This window comes from Poecilia reticulata, chromosome 4, assembly GCF_904066995.2.
Source record: "Poecilia reticulata chromosome 4, P_reticulata-male-v2, whole genome shotgun sequence".
NCBI classification, from domain to species: Eukaryota; Metazoa; Chordata; class Actinopteri; order Cyprinodontiformes; family Poeciliidae; genus Poecilia; species Poecilia reticulata.
The window spans coordinates 29,878,308-29,899,727 of record NC_088833.1 but is presented as its reverse complement, the minus strand read 5'-3'; the positions used below and the strand labels follow the sequence as shown (position 1 = coordinate 29,899,727).

The 21,420-nt window shown below is 40.2% G+C and overlaps 1 protein-coding gene across 5 annotated transcripts in view; it reads left to right on the top strand.

The window, feature by feature from the left end:
- evi5b (ecotropic viral integration site 5b) overlaps positions 1–21,420 on the top strand; it is a 66,057-nt gene that overhangs the window by 24,617 nt on the left and 20,020 nt on the right. For 3 of the 5 annotated variants that reach the window (XR_014087372.1, XM_081606640.1, XM_008407768.3), the window contains exons 3-13: positions 2,067–2,256; positions 14,481–14,705; positions 14,804–14,878; positions 14,972–15,097; positions 15,182–15,325; positions 16,081–16,170; positions 16,376–16,473; positions 16,630–16,690; positions 18,351–18,404; positions 19,312–19,344; positions 19,720–19,866. Coding sequence is in view for 4 of the 5 variants with exons in the window: in XM_081606640.1 (XP_081462766.1) it covers positions 2,067–2,256; positions 14,481–14,705; positions 14,804–14,878; positions 14,972–15,097; positions 15,182–15,325; positions 16,081–16,170; positions 16,376–16,473; positions 16,630–16,690; positions 18,351–18,404; positions 19,312–19,344; positions 19,720–19,866 (1,243 nt within the window). In the remaining variant the exon portion in view is untranslated. The remainder of the gene's footprint in view (positions 1–2,066; positions 2,257–14,480; positions 14,706–14,803; positions 14,879–14,971; positions 15,098–15,181; positions 15,326–16,080; positions 16,171–16,375; positions 16,474–16,629; positions 16,691–18,350; positions 18,405–19,311; positions 19,345–19,719; positions 19,867–21,420) is intronic. The other 2 variants (XM_081606641.1, XM_081606642.1) reach the window with 2 other exon arrangements.

Here is a 21,420-nt window from a genome sequence, read left to right as displayed (position 1 = left end):
TCAGTGACCATCCGAGCCACATGCTGCTTCGCCCGCCGGTACCCATCAGCTGCGTCTGGAGTCCCACAGGCCAAAAATGCCCGATAGGACTCCTTCTTCAGCTTGACAGCATCCCTCACCGAAGGTGTCCACCAACGGGTTCGAGGGTTGCTGCCGCGACAGGCACCAACAACCTTGTGGCTGCAGCTCCGATAAGCCGCCTCGACAATGGAGGTACGGAACATGGTCCACTCAGACTCAATATCCCCCACTTCCCCCGGAACGTGTTCGAAGTTCTGCCGGAGATGGTAGTTAAAGCTCCGTCTCACAGGGGACTCTGCCAGACGTTCCCAGCAGACCCTCTCTACATGTTTGGATCTGCCAGGTCTGACCGGCTTCCTCCCCTCTTCCATTGGAAGGGGGACCCGCATCTCCTCTTCGGGCTGAGCCTGGCCGGGCTCTGTGGGTAAAAGCCACCAGGCGCTCGCCATCGTGCCCCACCTCCAGGCCTGGCTCCAGAATGGGGCCCCGGTGACCCGCGTCCGGGCGAGGGAACGCCAGATCCAAAGTTCATCTCCATCATAAGGGGTCTTCGGGCTGCACTTTGTCTGGTTCCTCACCTAGGACCTGTCTGCCTTGGGTGACCCTACCAGGGGCATAAAGCCCCAGACAGCATAGCTGCTAGGATCATTGGGACACTCAAACCCCTCCACCACGATAAGGTGGCAACCTAAGGAGGAGAATTTGAAAATATCATTTGATAATTGCGTGTTATTAAAAGATTGAGGGATTAATACCTGAATATCAACTATAAAGTCTTAAAAAATGCAAACATTTTAAAAAGACTTACAAATAAGCAATGCTGAGCCTGGTGGGGGCACATGTAAAGCCTGGTGACCTGCCAGGCTTATAATACCCTGACTAAGGATATACAAAGATATTTCTATTTGCCATATTAGTTCCTTGATTTTCCAGTGGCTCGTTAACAAGTCGCTTGTTGCTCTTACTGCTGGTGTACCTTGAAGATATTTCCCTAAGCTAAAATATGTAAAAGTATAAATGCTCACTTTCCAAATAAGTCCTCATTTTAGACAGCTTTTGAATTATCAAAACACTTAATCGGATTAATTGTAATCCACTTAGCAAAATAAACGTTAACTAATTAAGTAATTGATTAATCGTGAACTGGCGTATACAGCCTCAAAAAAGAATAGCAAAAGCAACTTTTGCTATTCAGCAAAGATGCTTAATTTTTGGTTAAACCAAAAAATAATCACCAGATCAGCCCGACATTGTGTTGATATTAAGTCGAGCAGAAAGAGCTGAGCTTTTCATATGTTGATGATAGAAATATTTATATACAATGTTTTAGAAAATGTTAGTTTCCTTGTTCATGAAATAAATTGGAATTGTATTTTTAAAGTATGCAGGTATTTTTATCTGGTTAATCATCAAAATAACCAACTAAAATATTCAGTTCAGATCAATTTATTTATGTAGCGCCAATTCACAACAAACGCAGTCTCAAGGCACTTTACAAAAAAAAAGTCACTTCGGTTCAATCATACATATGGATTCCATTTGATTGTATTTGTATTTGATGGGCTGCACAGTGGTGCAGTTGGTAGAGCTGTTGCCTTGCAGCAAGAAGTTTCTGGGTTCGATTCCCGGCCTGGGGTCTTTCTGCATGGAGTTTGCATGTTCTCCCTGTGCATGCGTGGGTTTTCTCCGGGTACTCCGGTTTCCTCCCACAGTCCAAAAACATGACTGTCAGGTTAATTGGCCTCTCTAAATTGTCCCTAGGTGTGAGTGTGTGTGCATGGTTATTTGTCCTGGGTGTCTCTGTGTTGCCCTGCGGCAGACTGGTGACCTGTCCGGGGTGACCCCGCCTCTCGCCCGGAACGTTAGCTGGAGATGGGCACCAGCAACCCTCCCGACCCCACTAAGGGACAAGGGTGAAAGAAAATGGATGGATGGATGGATGGATGGATGTATTTGTCAAACACTGCAACTGCAAATAATAATAATAAATAATGCTTAGTTTCAGACCTAATTGACAACATACATGTCCGTGTTTTTAATTCTAGGCTTTTGGAGACAGACAGCAAGTCTCTGCGGTCCATGAACGGCTCCCGGAGAAACAGCGGCTCCTCCCTGGTGTCCAGCTCCTCGGCTTCCTCCAACCTGTCCCACCTGGAGGAGGACACCTGGATCCTGTGGGGACGGATTGTCAACGAGTGGGAGGAGGTGCGCAAGAAGAAGGAGAAGCAGCTGAAGGTGAGACTGGTGCATTAGTGCCGAAGAGCGCTTACTGAGACACGCCTGCAGAATGCCTCGCCAAGGTGTCCTTTCTTCCAAACTACGGGCTGCTGTCATGACAACAGGTGGAGCATGTACAAGTGTGTGTGAGGTGGAACACACAGCTACTGTCACCACCAAGGGAATAGCTGCGTTTCCGATTATTATAAAATTGCACCAGTGTAAATAGCAGAAATAAACTTGCGTAATAGAAAGAAGGCAATTTTGAAATAAGTCATGTTTTTTGCTGAAAAGTTTTTGCGCTAAGATGACATGGTTTTTCACCCATAACAAAGTAGAATAAAATTGTATTTCGCAAAACGACAATGGAAACACTTTTTACTTCATTTTTAAAGTATGCATGTATTTTTATCCGGTTAATCATCAGGTATTAATCTCTAATGATTTTTTCACGTGGTAAAAAAATCATTAAGTTACTTTGATATTATTTTTCCACCATTAAAATATAAATAAATAAATACAAAATTTTTTTACTACTGTCAAAAACCACAAGGAAGACAACAAGAAGTTGTAGAAGGATGATGGTTTGTGTTTTTATATTTTACATTTTTTTCAAACAATGTGCAGCTTGCTAGACCAGAGCTCTCACCGCATCACATAGTTCATAGGAAGTTGTGTGTCATTTCAGTGTGTTAAATCCATAGCTCCTCTGTAAAATTGGCGATTAAAATTTTCCCAAAATGCCACATACGTAGTCGCTCCCAAGTAGGTGGGACTTGTTGCTCCAACCCTGAATAAGACACTGACGTCTCCTCTGATTGGCTTACAGATGAGCTGTAGCACAGTGGCTGAATTCTGGATATCTCATATCACTGTTCACATCCGTCGCTTCCATTATTTTTAATGACTTTTATAAGATTGAATAACAATCTTACACATGTGTGGTTTTATTGAATTTCTTATTTAATGGAAACGCCACATTGCAAAACTGTGTTGTTGTTTTTTTAATTTTGTTATTTTTTACATCAGCAGCATATAGAATAGCGGTTCTCAGCGTGGGCGGTACCGCCCCCAGTGGGGCATTCAGAGGACAGCAGGGGGCGCTGGCGGAAATTTTTACAAAAGGGGGGTGCTGGGATTCCTTTGGGGGGCGTTTGGTCGAAGGTAAACTTTACACCTTATATGCACAACAACACCAGTTTAGACTTTGAGCAACTTCCTAAAACTGTATTGTGTAACATTAAAACATGCCTGGCTGCAACGTTATCAATGGCAGCTCTCCTTCTCTTCAGTGTTTGTAGCTTCTTGGCGCAGCTCCGCTCCTGCTACTGGTAGCTTCACCACATCAGTTCAGCTTTGCACCGGCTGATGACGTTGCAGTGATTCACTTTGTCTGCTGTCTGATTTTCAAATATTTCATGTTTTATTGAGGATTTTTGTACATATGTTTAGGCAGTTCTGTGATCATGTCAAAGCAGCAACTTATATTAAAAAGTGTTTTATTTCTGTTTGAAAGCTTCCCGCTTCCATGGAAGGACAACAGAAAATCACTCTTTTAAACATGCAATTACTAAAATTACGATACCCTCACTGTGTATCCCTCTGAAAAATGAACCCATTTAAATAAAGAAATCCCTCCATGGGTGATACCTCGATAGAGAGCGTTCATTTTATAGCGTTAACACCGGTGCTGTAAGTGGTCCGGTATGAAACGGGTGTGATAGAACAACGGTACCACAGCACTTTTACATTTCAATAATTAGAATACCGAAATTGTTTCTGTTGTTTTAAAAGGTTTATGTCAGTCTGCCTTTTCCCGATCGATACGCTTCCCGACCACCATGCACCTTGGGGGGTGAGTAAAAAAAAAAAAAACGGCGCGCACATTGCGCAAAATTCTGAAACGGGAGAAGCGGGACATAAAACGGAGCGACGAACTAGATGTGAATTATGGCATAAAAACAGAGAATCCGACACTGAACAGTGAAAAATCAACACATGATGTGAAACACGATGATTAGGCGGCGCAGCAGGTGATGAGTGAAGATTACTGATGGTCAATAAACGATAAAATAAATGTAGCAACAGGAAAGAAACTAAAGTGGACATAGCAATAAACCAAGAGAGGATAATAATCAAAGGAAACTAAATGGAAATGAATGAAGAATAAAAAGCAAGACTAAACTAAGAAACTAACGTAAATACAGAGGAATAAACTGGTATGGCAAGACATTTAGAGCAAAAATACAGAGGACTATATGGCATTAAAAAGGTCTGGAACTTTTGTTTTTCCACTGAAAGCTCTGGTTTGCATAATAAATGCCATATGGGTGAAATTTTATGGATGATGCTCTGATGTCCCGTTCTCCTGAAGGCAGCACAGAGCTGCACCACCAGAAACCGACAGAAACACTGAAGAGAAGAAGAGCTATGATTAATGTATTTACAGTTCTATCCATGTTTTAATGTTGCAGAGCTCAGTCATTTTACAAATAGATGAAAGTTTAAACTGGCATGTTGTACATCTTTTATCTGCTCGTTTTGTGTCGTATTTAACAACTAGAAAATGGCAAAGAACAAGAATATTTTTCCACTTTGATTTGCTGCAGTTAGGCCTACCAATTTTAACTTGAATGTTCATTGCATTTTTTGTAGACACCTGTGAACATAATTTCTATTCACATGGCTTTTTTGTTCTCTGGGAAATTATTTTTGATGATAAATACAGAACAAGCATAGAAATCAAAACATATACAATAGTGATAGTAATATTAATAATAAAATAGTCAGTGCAAAGTAGCCTACAAATTCTTTGGTGGGGGGCGGTGAGAGACCTGGATAAAGGCTAGTCGGGCACTGGCCCGAAAAAGGTTGAGAAACACTGATATAGACAAAGATTTGCGCATATTTGTAATGTAAATGCAGCTGCTGTGTTCTGCTGCCTCTAATTTCTCTCTGAGGCACCGAACGAGTTTCGCTGTTGCGCTAACTTATAAACACACACATACAAAACAGCTCACGTAAGAGTGTGTGTGTGTGTGTAAACAGAAATCCTGTACAGCGTTTCAGGCTGGCTCCTTGTCAAAGCGACTAAGCAGCTGTCATCCTGCCTGTCACACAACCACAAAGGAGATCCTGTGTGTTTGATGGACAATCCAGCAACACTCAGGATGACAGCCCTCACTGTTTCTCAGGTGTGAAAACGCAGTTATTGATGTGAAACTTTATGGAAATGAAGGGTGTTGATGATTTAGCTTTGAGACTAGAATCTATTTGGAAGCTGTTGCTAGCGAAGCTACTTCTAACTGTTAGCATTGCTTTGAAGCTGAAACAGGGCACCTGCTGTGCATCACTGTGTCAGCACAGTGATGCACTGTAATACGCTGCCAAAATTCTTCTCCTCACTCATCCATTTGTGGAACAAGACAGATTTTCTCACCTGAGTTCTGGATCTCTGAGCTACTACAGTTACCATGAGCCTATTGGCTGTTTCTGTGATCAGTGCTCTTGTAACCTGTGGTTGGCTTAGATGGATGTTCTTGTCTCAACTAATTTAAATGGGATCATTTGCAGTGTTTCAGGAAGCCCTGATCACTCATGTGGATGATGACATTAACGTCTCTGCTGCTGCTATATCAGTGTTTCTCAACCTTTTTTGGGCCAGCGCCCCCCTAGCCTTTATCCAGGTTCCTCACCGCCCCCCACCAAAGAATTTGCAGGCTACTTTGCACTGACCATTATTTTATAATTAATATTACTATTACTATTGTAGATGTTTTGATTTTTATGCTTGTTTCTGTATTTATCATCAAAAATAATTTCTCAGAGAACAAAAAAGCCATGGGAATAGAAATTATGTTCACAGGTGTCTATGAAAAATGCAATAAATGGACATTCAACTTAAAATTGGTAGGCCTAACAGCTGCCAATCAAAGTGGAAAAAATATTTTTATTCTTTGCCATTTTCTAGTTGTTAAATCTTGCACAAAATGACCAGATAAAAGATGTACAGAAATGCCATCTTTGCTGGGGGGGGGCATTTCGACCTAACGCCCCCCCAAAGGAACGGAGCTTTGAACTATTTGCAAAACGACTGAGCTCTGCAACATTAAAACATGGATAGAACTGTAACTACATTAATCATAGCTCTTCTCTTCAGCTCTGCGCTGCCTTCAGGAGAATGGGACATCAGAGCATCATCCATAAAATTTCACCCACATGGCATTTATAGTGCAAACCAGAGCTTTCAGTGGAAAAATAAAAGTTTCAGGTCCTTTTAATGCCATACAAATATCAGACAGAAACATGGATTATATCTTTATATAGACCTGTCTATTGATTTATATATTAATAGTTTTACTGTACAGAAATTACAAAGAACAAATCTGGTTCTTAATCAAATCCTAATGAGTCAAATTGAAAGTGTCATGGAGTCATCAGCCTCATGACATTAAAACTGACATGAAAAATAATATTGAAGAAATAAATATATCAAATCTAATTAAAAACATAAATAAGTGATAAGTTCTTTACTGTTATGGTCTGTAAGATATATTTATTCTCAGTATTAGATGTGGTTTCAACAAACCCATGGCACTTCAACAATATTGTTTTACCTTTTATCTGGAAATAATGTCTGTTTATTCTTGCCATACACTCCTCTGTATTAATTATTGCTCGAAAGGTCTTGCCATACCAATTTATTCCTCTGTATTTACTAGAGATGTGCCGATCAGGTTTTTTCCTGCCGATACCGATCACCCATGAGGGCCGATCACCAATACCGATCACATAATTATTTTATTTTATTTTTTATCATAAACACTACCGATTATATTATGTGGAAAAATGAACCATGAATTCACCTTAATTTAGACAAAAACTTGTTTTTAATAACTTTTTCCAAGAAGAAAAACCCTAACAAAACAGGCATTCTGCAAATTGTACTGCTATCGGTAATACTATCTTTAACAGACTGATAACATATGAAGGCTCTGAAGAGCCAAAATAAAACCTCTCAACATTGCCAAAAAAATTCAAGTATAAAACTTAACATTCAAAGGCAAATACAGGTTCCATTACAATGAACAATCCAGAGTTACTGAATTAAAACTTCCTGATAGCATGGCGGCTAGCTGATTACTGCTAGTTCTGAGTGGCTGTTTCTGACTGAGCGGAGTAATTATGCAGAGCAGGGAGGAGATCGTTTTTTTTTTTTTTAGAGATTATCTGTCTCATGTTAGGACAACGAAAGTTTTAATACGCATGTAAAATGTATTTTTTTAGGTTAGATGCTGCAGCTTTAAACAGAAGTTTGGTGTGAGAGTCACTACCAGGTGGAGCAGAAGCGGCGCTCCGTCTGTGAAATATTAATACCTGTAGCGCGTAGCAGTGGTTCAACAGCGAGAGCAGAACCAGCGTCTTACATTGCAGCTCGAAGACTTATATAATTTTGCGGGTTATTTGTTTAGCTTTCTGACCGTCATGCTAATCCGGGTGAGTGTTTGTAGCTGTGCGCTGCTTTACCAGCTATCTGATCCTCCGTATGTCTTTTTTACTGCAGTGAGCCTCAATGTAGCCAAACTTCATCAAGTATGGCATTGTTTTTATGTCGTATTAGCTTCGTTGTGTTGATACATTTTGACGTGCTTCAATTTTCCGCCTCAACCCGCAAACTTCCCCATTCACTCAGTGCGTTATTGTTCCACATCGTTTAGGATTTGTTGCTGCGCGTTTCTTTATTTAAATGGGTTCATTTTTCAGAGGGATACACAGTGAGGATATCGTAATTTTAGTAATTGCATGTTTATAAGAGAGTTTTTCTGTTGTCCTTCCATGGAAGCGGGCAGCCTTCAAATGGAAATAGAACCCTTTTTAATATAAGTTGCTGCTTAGACATGATCACAGAACTGCAAAAACATATGTACAAAAATACCAGACAAAGTGAATCACAGCAACGTCATCAGCCGGTGTAATGCTGAACTGATGCGGTGAAGCTACTAGCAGAAGAACGGAGCTGCGCCAAGAAGCTAACAGAAGCTAACAAACATTGAATAGAAGGAGAGCTGCCATCAATATAGTTGCACCAAAGCATGATTCAATACAGTTTTACCAAGTTGCTCAAAGTCTAAACTGGCATTTAAGGTGTAAAGTTTACCTTCGACCAAACGCCCCCCCCCCCCCAAAGGAATCCCAGCACCCCCCTTTTGTAAAAATGTACGCCAGCGCCCCCTACCGTCCTCTGAACGCCCCCTGGGGGGCGGTACCGCCCACGTTGAGAACCGCTATGCTATATGGTTAGCACTGAGATGCTATTTTAGGTTTAAATAGCTTTGCTGATGAGCTAACTCCTTTTTTTACATCTTGAACACAACAGTAGTCTTTTTTTATATGTTTCCCCAGTAAAAACCTCTAACAAAATCACTTTATGTGCAAAGATACTGGTTGGAACCTTTTTATTTGCACATTTTTTGGTACACTTGTAAATGTGACACACAACCAACATCCACTAACGGCAATGGGCGATAAAGCAACTTCTCTTGGCTTCCATAGGGTTCAAATTAAATCATTCAAGTTAACACGTTAAAGACCCGGGTCCAAAATCTAATACATTAAGAATAGAGTGGTTGTAAAATTAGCTAATACACAAAAATACTGTTGCAAAGCACCATTTTTGATTTAAAAAAATATATACTCTTCCCCAATATGCTGTAAAGAAAGGAAAAGAACTCGACAACTCCGTCCACATCTAAGCCGTGTGGTCTCTCTTGTGATGCACAGTATGCATTTTTGCTGACATTTACCATCTCGCCCTGTGCCAGACACCACAAAAGCTCAAACTGTGCAGTGTTTACTACAGTCAGAGATAATTTGTCAGGCTATCTTCGTCCCGGCTGACCCTGCAGTGTTGCCCCTGAACTTGTTATTTCAGTTCCTGACATTTTGATGCTAATTTTAGCGGGCTTGTTTTTACAGTAACTCTCTGCAGCCCTGTGATAATCATGTTCCATGTGACTGTCGGTAGTGCTTTGATTTAAACCCCAGGCCCAAAGTGGTCTTCAGAATAAATGTTGACCCAACAATGTTTTATCGGGTCATAGATTTAACATAGAAGGAAAGACGCCAACAACCTCTGTAGGAGCAGATTTTTGTTTTTGTCACTCTGCATATAAATATCGAAGCAACACAAAGATCCACTAATTGTGTTGTTGTGCAATCCAGTAGATGAAGCAATCAATAAACTGAAATAAGGCAGGGATATTATTCAGACAGGCTGATTCCTCCTCAGATCTGCAGCTTTCTTCCTCTTGACTTCCAGAAAAATTCAGCGGTCGTTGAGTGAAGGAAGGAACTTTGGTTATTCTGAACTTGTCAGCAAAATCTTAACTGTGGTACTGTTAGTAACTTTTTTAACATTTACATTAAACTGTTGTTTAAACGGAAGCCTCTTGAGTAGGCATGAGCTCCCAATATTGAGGGATTGCAAGGTTTTAAGCAGATATAGTTTCTAAACTGCAAAATATATTTTAACCTGCAAGTTAAAGTTTTTATAATGCCAGAGAAAGTTCTAGAGTTACCAGAATTATTTTCTGGTTTGGCAGAGCATAGATTAATGCATTGCTGCCCCTTACCTACTAGTCTGGTAAAAGCTAAGAAACTTGCCATACTGGAAATTGCCCATGCTGGAATCACCCATCCTCCACTGCAGAAATAGAGGTTTGGAGCTGAACAAGGCTTCGTTCACCTACTTTGCTAAAAATACATACAGACTATAATTCTAAAACAGTGCAGAAAATCGAATTCATCGTCCGCAGTTTCTTCTGTTCACTGATTGACCCGTTAGAAATTCTACCAGAGGAATCCATGTAATGGCTAGCTTAAGGAATGCTGCAATACGCTTCACAGTGAAGACGTATTTGGAAATATCTAAAACAGAGGTCTCATTCTCGCGGGCCAATTGCGGCCCGCGGGACGATGTCTTGTGGCCCCCACTGTGTTATGAAAGTATAATATTAGTGCGGCCCACAGGGTGAGCGTACCTCTGAAGGAAGTCCCGCCCTCTGTTCCTCGTTATGGCTGACATTCGGTACTAGGCTAAGCTACACTGACTTCATGCACACTACGCTTCTAACAATAGTGCGGCGAATGATGGAACAGTCCGGTACCAGTTGCCCTTCCCTGCAGTCGCCAGGGAAGGGCAACTGCAGGGCATTTGTTAGGGCATTTGTTAACTACCATTAACAAATGCCATGATCAAACGCAGAGAAAGGCGACTGCTACCGGGCTGCTCGTCATCCGCCGTGCTGTTGTGACAAGTAGAAGCGGTAATGGCATCACGCGTCGAGACGTTCTCCATACATTGCTAGCTGGCTAAAGACTTCTATAAAACGTAGAACAAGAGCGACGCCAAGTGGAATAAACTAAATTTTGTCACACCCTCATCATGTCTTTGTCAAAGCCAAAGCCTGCAGTTCATGTATTGGAGAAATAATTAAATGTTGATGACATTTGAGGATATTTTTTAAATGTTTTTTGTGGAATCCTTTATGCGGCCCAGCCTCACCCAGACTCTGCCTCCAGCGGCCCCCGGGTAAATTGAGTTTGAGACCCCTGATCTAAAATAATAAACCAGCTAATATCATCTAGTTTGCCTCTGGAAAAGGTGTGTGAAATTAAAAAATTTATCAATCAAACCCAAACAGGAAATGTCAAAGGTAGTATTATTACACCTCTAATAATCATTGCATTATTTTACAATTAATTGTTGCTTTTATGTTTTAAATAAAAGCAATTAGGTCATACTATAGATTGTTTTATTGTACTCTCATAAGTTCAGGTTTTAAAATATTGATTATATCTGAGTGCTGCATATTATTTAGTGTGAAGAGAGGGCAGAAAGCAGCTTTTGTTGAACAGTCGACATGAAGCCGCCCCTTATTCCATCACAGAACAAAGCACAGATTGTCTCAAGGGGAGAGGGAACCCCCCTGCTGAAGGCCTGGGTGGGGGGGTGGACAGACCTCTGCTCCAGATGCACCCTGGGCTCACCAGATGCACACACACACTTGACCATTATGCGTTGTCATCACTGCAGGAAAGAGCAGCGCTCCCTGTCAGCACAGGAAATTGCTTCATCAACTTGTATCAGCAGTAATGTACAGAAACAAATTACTTTAGAGCTCTTCATTGAAAAGATTGGGTTTGGTAGTGGATACAGGCACAAAGCTAAATCATATGAGCAAACTCTTGGCTTATCGCTGTTTTGAGAAACGTCAGCGTTCTTTCTCCATTATCTTACATTAAACTACTCTTCTACAATTCCCCTTATCTGCATTCACATGTGAAAATACGGCTCCCAATTGTGCATTTAAAATGAAGCTATTTAACATATTTAAAATGAAGCTAAACTAACAGCAGCTTTTACACGAGTCATGGGTTTTCTGCTGGAAAGATTTGAAAAGTGCACGCCTCAGCCAAATGATTCGAGTCGTTGGCTCTCTTTATTACTACAGTCGGAATAATAAACAGTGCAGCAGGGAAACAAAACCTTGTCAGGGTTCAGAGCGCCCACTGCAGGTGTGGGGTCGCTTAGGATCCTCTGAGGGGAGCCGCTTCTTCAGAGAAACGGACTCGGCTCTCTTTGTTCAGAAGAAGTCCATTTATTTCAGTGAATTGTTCTCTGTTTCTATATGGAATATTTGTGATTTTTAGTAATACAACAATCCTAGTGAAAATCACAAAATAACTCCTGGAGAGATCAAAAATTGGTGCCTGATTTTCAGTCTTTTTTTTTTTTTTAAGGCTTTAACCTTCACATAAGTGTTTATTCACTAAGATGGGTACAGCTTTCAAACTTTTTTTTCCTGGCTCTATGACTGAAAAAAACAGCCACTAGTGAGACTAGCTTTGCTAAAACAGCAATTCACTTTAATTTTAAGGAGGTGCCAACTCACAACAAATATCATCTTAAGATACTTTATAAAAATAAATAATTTCAATTCAGTCATACATAAATTATAAAAAAATTATCATCAAACAGTACAATAAAGCTAAATTATTCAAAGTAGTAAAAAAAAAAGAGTAATAGAAGAAAGTGAAGAAAAGTGGTGAGTTTGTCCTCAGCAGCCTAAACCTTGAACTTCATGGCTAAAGAAATGGCTCAGGATTACCTTGGTCAGTCTAACAGCAATATCCATGTATGAATGTAGATTCTTGCCCTTATAGTTCTGTGCTCATATTTTCAAAGAATCCTAAGACTCCTAAATTATGACATTTTAGAAAAATGTGTAGAATTTATGGAGTTCTAAAAAAAAAGCTTTGCCCAAACACCTTGATCCTAAAAGAGCTCCTAATGTGACAAAATGTCCGGAGTAGTGGGGAGGACCTTTAGGAAGTAAGAAACTGTAAAAATTCACCGAAGTCCTAGGGATTTCAATGGAACCCTGCCATACTCTATTCAGCCTTCATGTTGTGTGCTGGAAATGTCACTCTTACTTGTTGACTGAAACCTTAAACATGTCTCGAAGTCGTAGATCATGAAATTTCTTGTTCTTGTGCTTCCTCTGACTTTTTGAACAATGTACTGATATTAAAAATGGCTTTATGTCGTCTTCCTTCACCAGCAACGTCCACACTGATGAGCGCTTGGGATTAGTTTGGAGGTTTAGATACGGATACTTTACTGTCCAATAGGGCTGTATAAATAAATCGATTCGGCGATGTATATCGATATTTCCCACCCTCGGAAAGTATCGATTTTTCACCCGCCAGTATCGATCCGTTAAACCATAGAGGTCCATGGCCTTATAGCTCTTTTTAACGTCTAGATTGTTACGGCGTAGCAGCAAGACTCTGCCTCCTTCAGTCTCACTTTCAATGTGAGCTTAAAGTGCACATTATAAACTACACACCAGTTTTTAAATTGTGTTAATAGGCCAAGTATAACCGGAGTTATGCTAAAATTAGTAAACCATATTTTTCCGAATGTCAGAGAAATGTCAAAAGCGCCGCCATACCCCTGCTTTTCCGATTATGTGAGAGGGAATGAGCTTCCAAACGTACGAAACGAAACATTAGATTCCTGTGTTTTTCGAAATGTAAAATCTTCAATAAATAATAATGGGCTGTATTTTGTTGCTGAGAAACAAAGTAAAGTTGCGCAAGTAAGTGAAAGAGAAGCGGAACGGAGAAGCGGAACGGAGTAGCGGCGCGAACGGAGCAGCTGCAATAGCAGTGAGATCGCGAAATTAATGCAAATTTTGGCTGGTAGCATTAACTTCGTAATTAGTTTATAGCTTAGCGGTTTCTGTTCTGTATATAAAGGATTACATGAAGAACGAACATGGGCTGTAACATCCGAAGCGGGTGCGCAGCAGCAGCTGCGCTGTGTTTTCAGCAGGAAGACGAAGAGGAAACCCCCCCAGCCAGAATCCGCGGCGCAGTGAGGATTTCCATGATAACAATGGCTGATCGATCATTCTTATCAGCAACAGACAAAGAGTATCAGAGACTGAGAGAACTATGAGATCCTGGCAGTCTGAGAGGCAGCTACTCAGAGATCCAAGCAGGGGAATAGCGGCGCTGCATAGCTGCAGGGAGTCGATCACTACGGGGTGAGGCGGAGCCACTACTTTAGCAGTTAGAAGAAAGCAGTTTACAGCCACGGCTAACTCCGGGAGCCAAGGTAGAAAAGCCTTTTTCCCCATAGTCCAAAAGACTGCATTTGTGGCTGCATTTTTACTCCAAAATGCAGCCACAGTGTCCAAAAGAAAAAACATAAGTGCAATCATTTGCATATTGAGAGTCTACAGAGGCTGATAATCTCCCCACTCTGCTCCTGGATTACCGTTTAAACTTTTTGAGTTTTATGTCAAATCCACAGGAATTAAATGACGGAAACTAATTCTCTCACTGCGTCTTTGATTCATTTTGTCCAGCTGCAGACTGTTAGACTGTCCAATCAGATTCAGGTATTGTGTAGTTGGTGCTTTTAATCAGTTTTCAGTTAACTAAATTCAAGTCTATGGAACACAAAATGTCACCAAAATCATTCTGTCCTTCTAAAATCTTTCAGAAAATCGTAAAAATGCACTGAATTGTATCACTCAACAAATATCATGATACATATCGTATATCGTATCGTGAAATTATTGTATCACTACACCCCTACTGTCCAATAACCTCAACGTCAAAAAAATAAATAAAACATCAGATTTTTTGTTGTTGTTCTTGTCTTCCTGCAGGATCTTGTTAGAAAAGGCATTCCCCACCACTTCCGGGCAATAGTGTGGCAGCTGTTGTGTAACGCCCAGAACATGCCCATCAAAGATCAGTACTCAGAACTTCTAAAGATGACATCGCCGTGCGAGAAGCTCATACGCAGAGACATCGCTCGCACCTATCCTGAACACGAGTTCTTCAAGGAGAAGGACAGTCTGGGCCAGGAAGTGCTCTTCAACGTCATGAAGGTACACCTGCTTCCCCCTCCAACAGCAATCTGAAGCATAAAAATACTATTCAGAGAATATCTAATGACTGTTTTTTTGGGGGTGGGGGGATCAATTAGGCCTACTCTCTGGTGGACCGCGAGGTTGGCTACTGTCAAGGAAGTGCGTTCATTGTGGGTTTGCTGCTCATGCAGGTAACAGTGCTACTGAAAACATATCCGTAAATACCTTTGCAGTCAGCGAAGATTCCTGCAGGTGTTAATTAATTTAGTCTCGTTTTGTTCCAGATGCCAGAGGAGGAAGCCTTCTGTGTGTTTGTGAAGCTCATGCAGGACTACAGGCTGCGAGAGCTCTTCAAGCCCAGCATGGCTGAGCTGGGACTCTGCATGTATCAGTTTGAGAGCATGATTCAGGTAGGCACTTCATCTGGAGTTACAGAAAGGGAACGCTCTGGAGAAATCTGCTGTATGGACTGAAGGATTTTTGTGGATTTCCAGGAGCAGCTCCCGGAGCTGCACATGCATTTCCAGGCTCAAAGCTTCCACACCTCCATGTACGCCTCCTCCTGGTTCCTCACCATCTTCCTCACCTCCTACCCCTTACCTGTAGCCACCAGGATTTTTGATATCTTCATGTGTGAGGTTAGTTAAAAGGAGCAGCTACCCACTTTCAATAAGAAATGCTATTTATTGATGTTGGTCAGTTTACTGACTTTCTTCTATTCTAGAGAAAGTAATTTTCACAAAACTTAGACTTTTCTTGCATTAGACTTGAGACTAACGCAACTTTCAAGACAGCTTCACTGAAAAAACATGTTAAATGAGGGTAATATGAAAAGAAAAGTAACACGTTAGTGCCACCTGCTGGTCTTGCAATAGCAGTGTGGTCTGATTAAGTCCCTTTATAACAATATTGATATCTGTATCGGTTCAGATATTGGAAAAATAATTCTAGTCTAATTATGTGCTTTGTGCTCTGAGTGATGTCATACTTAAATATTTATTTTACATTATATTTAGAATTCGCATTGTTCTTTCTGAGCAGTTTAAAATGTTTGACAAAGGTAGTCAACCTATTATTTCAGTTTCTGTTATTTATTTTACATTGACTGCAAAATCAATTGCCCTGACTGAACAAATGAAAGTTGTGCTATTTTTACATGTTTGACCAATATTGTGAATTTATTGGTGTATTTATGTGTGCTGTACTGGTACAGAGTTATGAAAAAAGAAAAGAAACATTTTAAATTAATTCATTTGTTTTTCTGTATCGGATTGGTATTGGCCGATGCTAAACCTCAGATATCCGTATCGGAAGTGAAGTAAAGCAGATCGGTGCGTTACTGGTTCTCAGCACGCTGAGCTTCCCGCTCTGATTCCAGCTAATCTGTCCTCAGGGTTTGGAGATTGTTTTCCGTGTGGGGCTGGCCATCCTGCAGATGAACCAGGCTGAACTGATCCAGCTCGACATGGAGGGAATGTTACAGGTATACACTGTCACTCTTTACTCAGCTAGCTCAGGTTTCATTGCATTTTGCACTTTGTTTTCTGGAAGGAAGCTCCGCCACACCCAGTTAATAGATAGATGTGGATATGGCAGCTGTGGGTGGAGTTCTGGGAAGTTAAACAGCAGTTTACCTAACAGCAGGTTGCACAGTTAATCTGCTTCTGTTACTTTTCTTCCCATTTCAGCACTTCCAAAAGGTCATCCCACATCAGTTTGACAGTGGACCAGATAAGGTCATCCAGGCTGCCTATCAAGTTAAATACAATGCCAAGAAAATGAAGAAGTAAGCCTTGCTGCCTTCTTTTAAACTGAACTCATGTCTTTTATAATCCAGTTAGATTAGAACATAAAAAACTTGATTTATTTCCAAATATCCAGTGCTGTGTTGTCTTAATAGATCAGTCCACTTGATAATATATTTTTGTGTTTTCTTTTACAGGTTAGAGAAGGAATACACTACAATCAAAACAAAGGAGATGGAAGAACAGGTGGAGATAAAGGTGTGTATTTTTAATGCACTGAGGAACCTCTAATCAGAAATGCATCTGAATACAATTTTGTTTTTTCATCTGTGTGACTGCTGCAGGTTTTCTCTGAACAGGCGTGTGTAAAATGTCGTTAGCGAACAGTCCTTGATACTGCTGCAGTTTTGTTACTTGCCACATAGATCAGACACTATAACTTGATGGCAAGTGAGACTGAGGCAGCAGCGGAGTAGACATAAGAAATACTGCCACCTGCTGGTGTGAGTTAGCATAGGTTAAGCCCAATGATTTTGAGCATTTTTTGCATAAAGTTTGCAATAAACTCACAATGATATATTAGCACAAAAAATGCGGGGATCTTTTGGGTTTTCTTAAATTTCCAGAATCAAAAAACTAGAGAGAGAATAAAGAGGAGCGACTAAAGCAAAAGAGTTGGATTAGCAGTGCTTACCAACAACTGATAGTGACATCCAGGACACGTTACTGTAAAATAACATGTCAACTGACTGGACATTGAGCTGATAGTACCCTGTACCAGCCGTATGTTGTTTTTGTCACATAGCAACAATGCATTCGGTCAGAGGCCTTTTCAGATTAACAGCCAGACTGACTGCTACTGGAGATCCTTCCTCTTTGAAGATACTTGAATTATATGATTTCTGACATTTGATTTCCCTTTGGAATGAATCAAGTAATTTTGAATTTGAATATGGACTTGTTGTTCATATTTACTGTGTTCTCCATGTGCAGATGTTACATGCTTTCTCCTGTTTTCCCTGCTTTCCTTGTGCCTGCCACACAGCAACCAGTAGTAGCCGTCCTTACGTCCAGACATCAGAAAAGTTGCATTTGTAGTCTTATGGGACTTCTCCTGACACACAGATCCGGGCTTCTGTTCAGCGGTTATGGAAAGCCAGTGATATCAGGATGACCAAAATAACAATCTTCCCCTTTAAAAGCATGTTATCATGCTGCAGAGAATAATGGAACCAGATGGAGAGCCTAAATTAACCCACACAGGAATGTCAACTCAGCAAACTACGAGAAAACACTTGACTGGCAGTTTCATTTTAAAGTGTTTTTTCTGTGTTCTATGACTTTGTGTTTTTATGATGTAAAGCACTTTGAAATGCTTTGTTGCTGAAAGGTGTTATACAAATAAAATGTGATTGATCGCGTGAAAAGTGTTTCCATTGCAGTTGTGCGAAATAAACCAATTTTGATATGGTAAAAAAAAAAAACAAATTCTAGCACCAAAACTTTATATTGGAAAAGGAGTTTTTGGGTGGTTTTTTCCTTCAAAAAATACCATATTTCCATTAAGCAAATTTATTTTCAAAATGTGAAATTGCGCGTTTATATGGTCAATGGGAACACAGCTATTGGTCTTCTGCTTAGCAGTCTGATACTGAAACACTTTGGTTGTAATGTGATAAAATTGTAATGATAGAGGGGTATGAATAGTTTTGTTAGATGCTGTATCGTCATGACTCAAAACTAAAGAACGTTTGTTTTTATTAGCCTTTTAGAACTACTGACCCCTGGAAATCATGCAAGAAAATTAATTTATCCACCAAAATGTTGCTGCCACTGTTGCAGCATATCCACTGTTAGAAGTCAGACGTCTGTTCCTGTGCCTAATGAGTTTATCCTTTGTGTTTATTTTGTTCTTCAGAGATTGCGGACGGAGAACAGGCTCCTGAAACAGAGGATAGACACACTGGAAAAAGTGAGTTCACCACAGAAACACATACTTTCTCCTTTCACTCCAGTTCAGCTCTAATCCATGGTTTTCTCAGACGTCATGCATCCCTCCTAACGATGGAGCCATTTCTCGCACTAACTCGCCTGTCTTACACATACGGGAAGCTGCCTGCTTTTAGGGTAACTTGTTGAGTTGAAAAGTGGATTTGCTGGTCCATAAAATCAAGTCAAAAGACGTTGAATTTCATCTCCAGGTCACCATGGTAACGGTCTCTAAAGCACCGGTTTTTTTTTTTTTATCAAAAAAAAAAAAAGAACAGTGAGCGTCTTCCCGGACGTTGCTGACTGGAGAGACTGCGTGTGGCAGATGTGGAATGTGAATGACGCCGCTTGGTGTTGGCGAGGGCTGGAAGCACTGCATGCTGGGTAATCGGCATGCTGTCAGACTGAGCTCTGCTGCTGCACCATGCATGAGGTCTGGTGTGGATAACGGGAGCGTCTGCTGGGCTGCTGCTTCAGCACTGAGCTCTTGGCGAGGCCTTTTGACTTTTTAAACTCGTAACTAACCAAAGCCTTTAAGAAAAAGAAGAAGAGAAAAAAGCTTGGATGAGTTGTTTCTGCTCACTTAAACCAACCTGTACCTGCTTACTGTAGATTTTGTAGCTTTCTTCCCTGTCGGCTTTAACCACGTCCAAAGCTTTTTGTTTGCAGAACCACTAATTTCCTCACTTTGTCACCAGCTTAGCTCCACTTTTTTTCACCGCACCTGCAATGTTCCTTTTCTATCTGATGGTTCAGTTACTAAACAATGGAGGGAAAATGAACATTGCATTTCTTCTTTGAAGCAATCAGTTGTTCTTTTGTGTGCTTTAACTGTCCTTTGGATTGTCTCTTTCTCTCCCTCTGTCTCTGTTGATATTTCTGTTTTGTAGGAAAGTGCTTCCTTGGCAGATAGATTGATTCAGGTATATTTCTTTATTTTTCTATCCATCTCAGTCCTTCTCTTGTCTTTCCTTCTTTCTGTTTTTCACTGCATGCTTACTTTAGCTAAATCCTAGACCAATCAGAATCTGATGAACTCTAATGAATAAAGAACTACATCACATGCTGATAACATTGTTTATCCAGTGCATGAAACTCCACATTATGGCATGTCGGACAAAATGAAAGAATCACAGCTGAACACAGCTAAGGGTTAATGTAAATCACAGTTGCCAGCATTCAAACGAGCATGAAAAAACCATTCCAACCTCTTGTCTGATTCGCCCACCCATTCCACCTTTTCCGTTTCACTTCCTGTCGTGCTCATCCCACCCCTCCTCGGTTGCTTATGTCCAAAGGGACAAGTGACTCGAGCCCAAGAGGCAGAGGAGAACTACCTGGTCAAGCGGGAGCTGGCCACGGTCAAACAGCAGAGCGAGGAGGCCACTGCTCAGCTGGAGCGGGCCAGGAAAACCATCAGGCAGCTTCAGCAGCAGCCACAAGCGGTAAGCAGGGGGACGGAGAAACCTCGCATGGCAGGACACCGCTGCACACCGTCTGTAGCGTTAGAGGTGGCGTACAGCTCAGATCTGGGTGTGAGGTTTGGGTTTAAGCTTTCAGATAACTGCTTTTTTTTCCTTTTTTTTATTTTTCAAAGATGAATGTGGTTTGGAAACAACTAGAGGTTTAGATAACGGAATTTTTGGCATGTCCAAAAGTCTAGAGAAGAGACCTTCATACATGTTCTGCACACACTTATCATTCATCATAAGATCTGTAAAAAACCCAAATTATTTAGTAGTTCATAGAGTTTTTTATCCTGATAATGTTTCTTAATGTAACTTGTCTATTACAGTAATTTCCTGACTATTGAACACATCTGAATATACAGCTCTGAAAAAAAATTAAGAGACCACTTAAAATGATCCGTTTTTCTGATTTTACTCTTTATAGGTATGTTTGAGTAAAATGAACATTGTTCTTTTATTCTATAAACTTCTGACAACATGTCTCTGAAATTACAAGTAAAGATTAAGTATTTATTTGCAGAAAATGAGAAATGATCAAAATAATGAAAAAGATGAATTTTTTTCAGACCTCAAATGATACAAAGAAAACAAGTTCATACTCATTTAGAAACAACAATATCAATGTTTTAATTCAGGAAGAGTTCAGAAATCAATATCTGGTGGAATAACCAGGAGTTCTTCAATGTAAGTCAGTGCTTTGGTCTCTTAATTTTGTCCAGAGCTGTACACCACACCCATTGACTTTGGGGGGGGAAGTACATGTCTATAGTGGCAAAGGAGCATTAGAGCCAGGCTAAGAAAAAAAAAAAAAAAATCTGCAAGAAAAAAAGTCCTAATATCAGAATTAAGTCGTATGACAAAAAAGTCATATTACGAGAATAAAGTTGCAACTACACAAGAAAAAAAGCCTTAATATTAGGACAATGACGAAGTAATTATATGATAACGCTAACACAAAAATAACAAAAATTAATTCAGAAATGTTGAGCATCTTGTTGAGTTAGAATGTAGTATTGGTTATACACGTAGAAAATACTTTATCTTTTAACACATCAGATTCAAATTATTTCCAGTAGCAGGACTTTGAAATGTATTTTTAAGAATGAATCACAGACTTCACAAGTTGTACATCACATCTTGATAACTATCAAAGCTTTGTTCTCAGTAAAATGACTTTTTTCTTGTAACTTTATGACTTTCTTCTGGTAAGACTGTGTCTTTATCCTACTAACAATATGACGTTGTTCTCATAATTTCTAAAAGAAAAATCTTTTCGTCTGTCATAAGGTTGCAGATGTAACATGAGATATTTAACTTTTGATAAAATACATACCGGTAAATTCTTATTCAGTGCCTGTACCATAACTGCTTAAGAAAAAGAATACAGTAACCTACCAAGAAAAGTCATGAGGACATTTTGTTCTTGAACTTTTGTTGTTGTGTTGTACACAACAACACAATCCAATTTTTCAAAACCAAAACTTGGCGGCTTTTAGTCCAGAAATTACGGTAAACCTAATCGCTCAACGC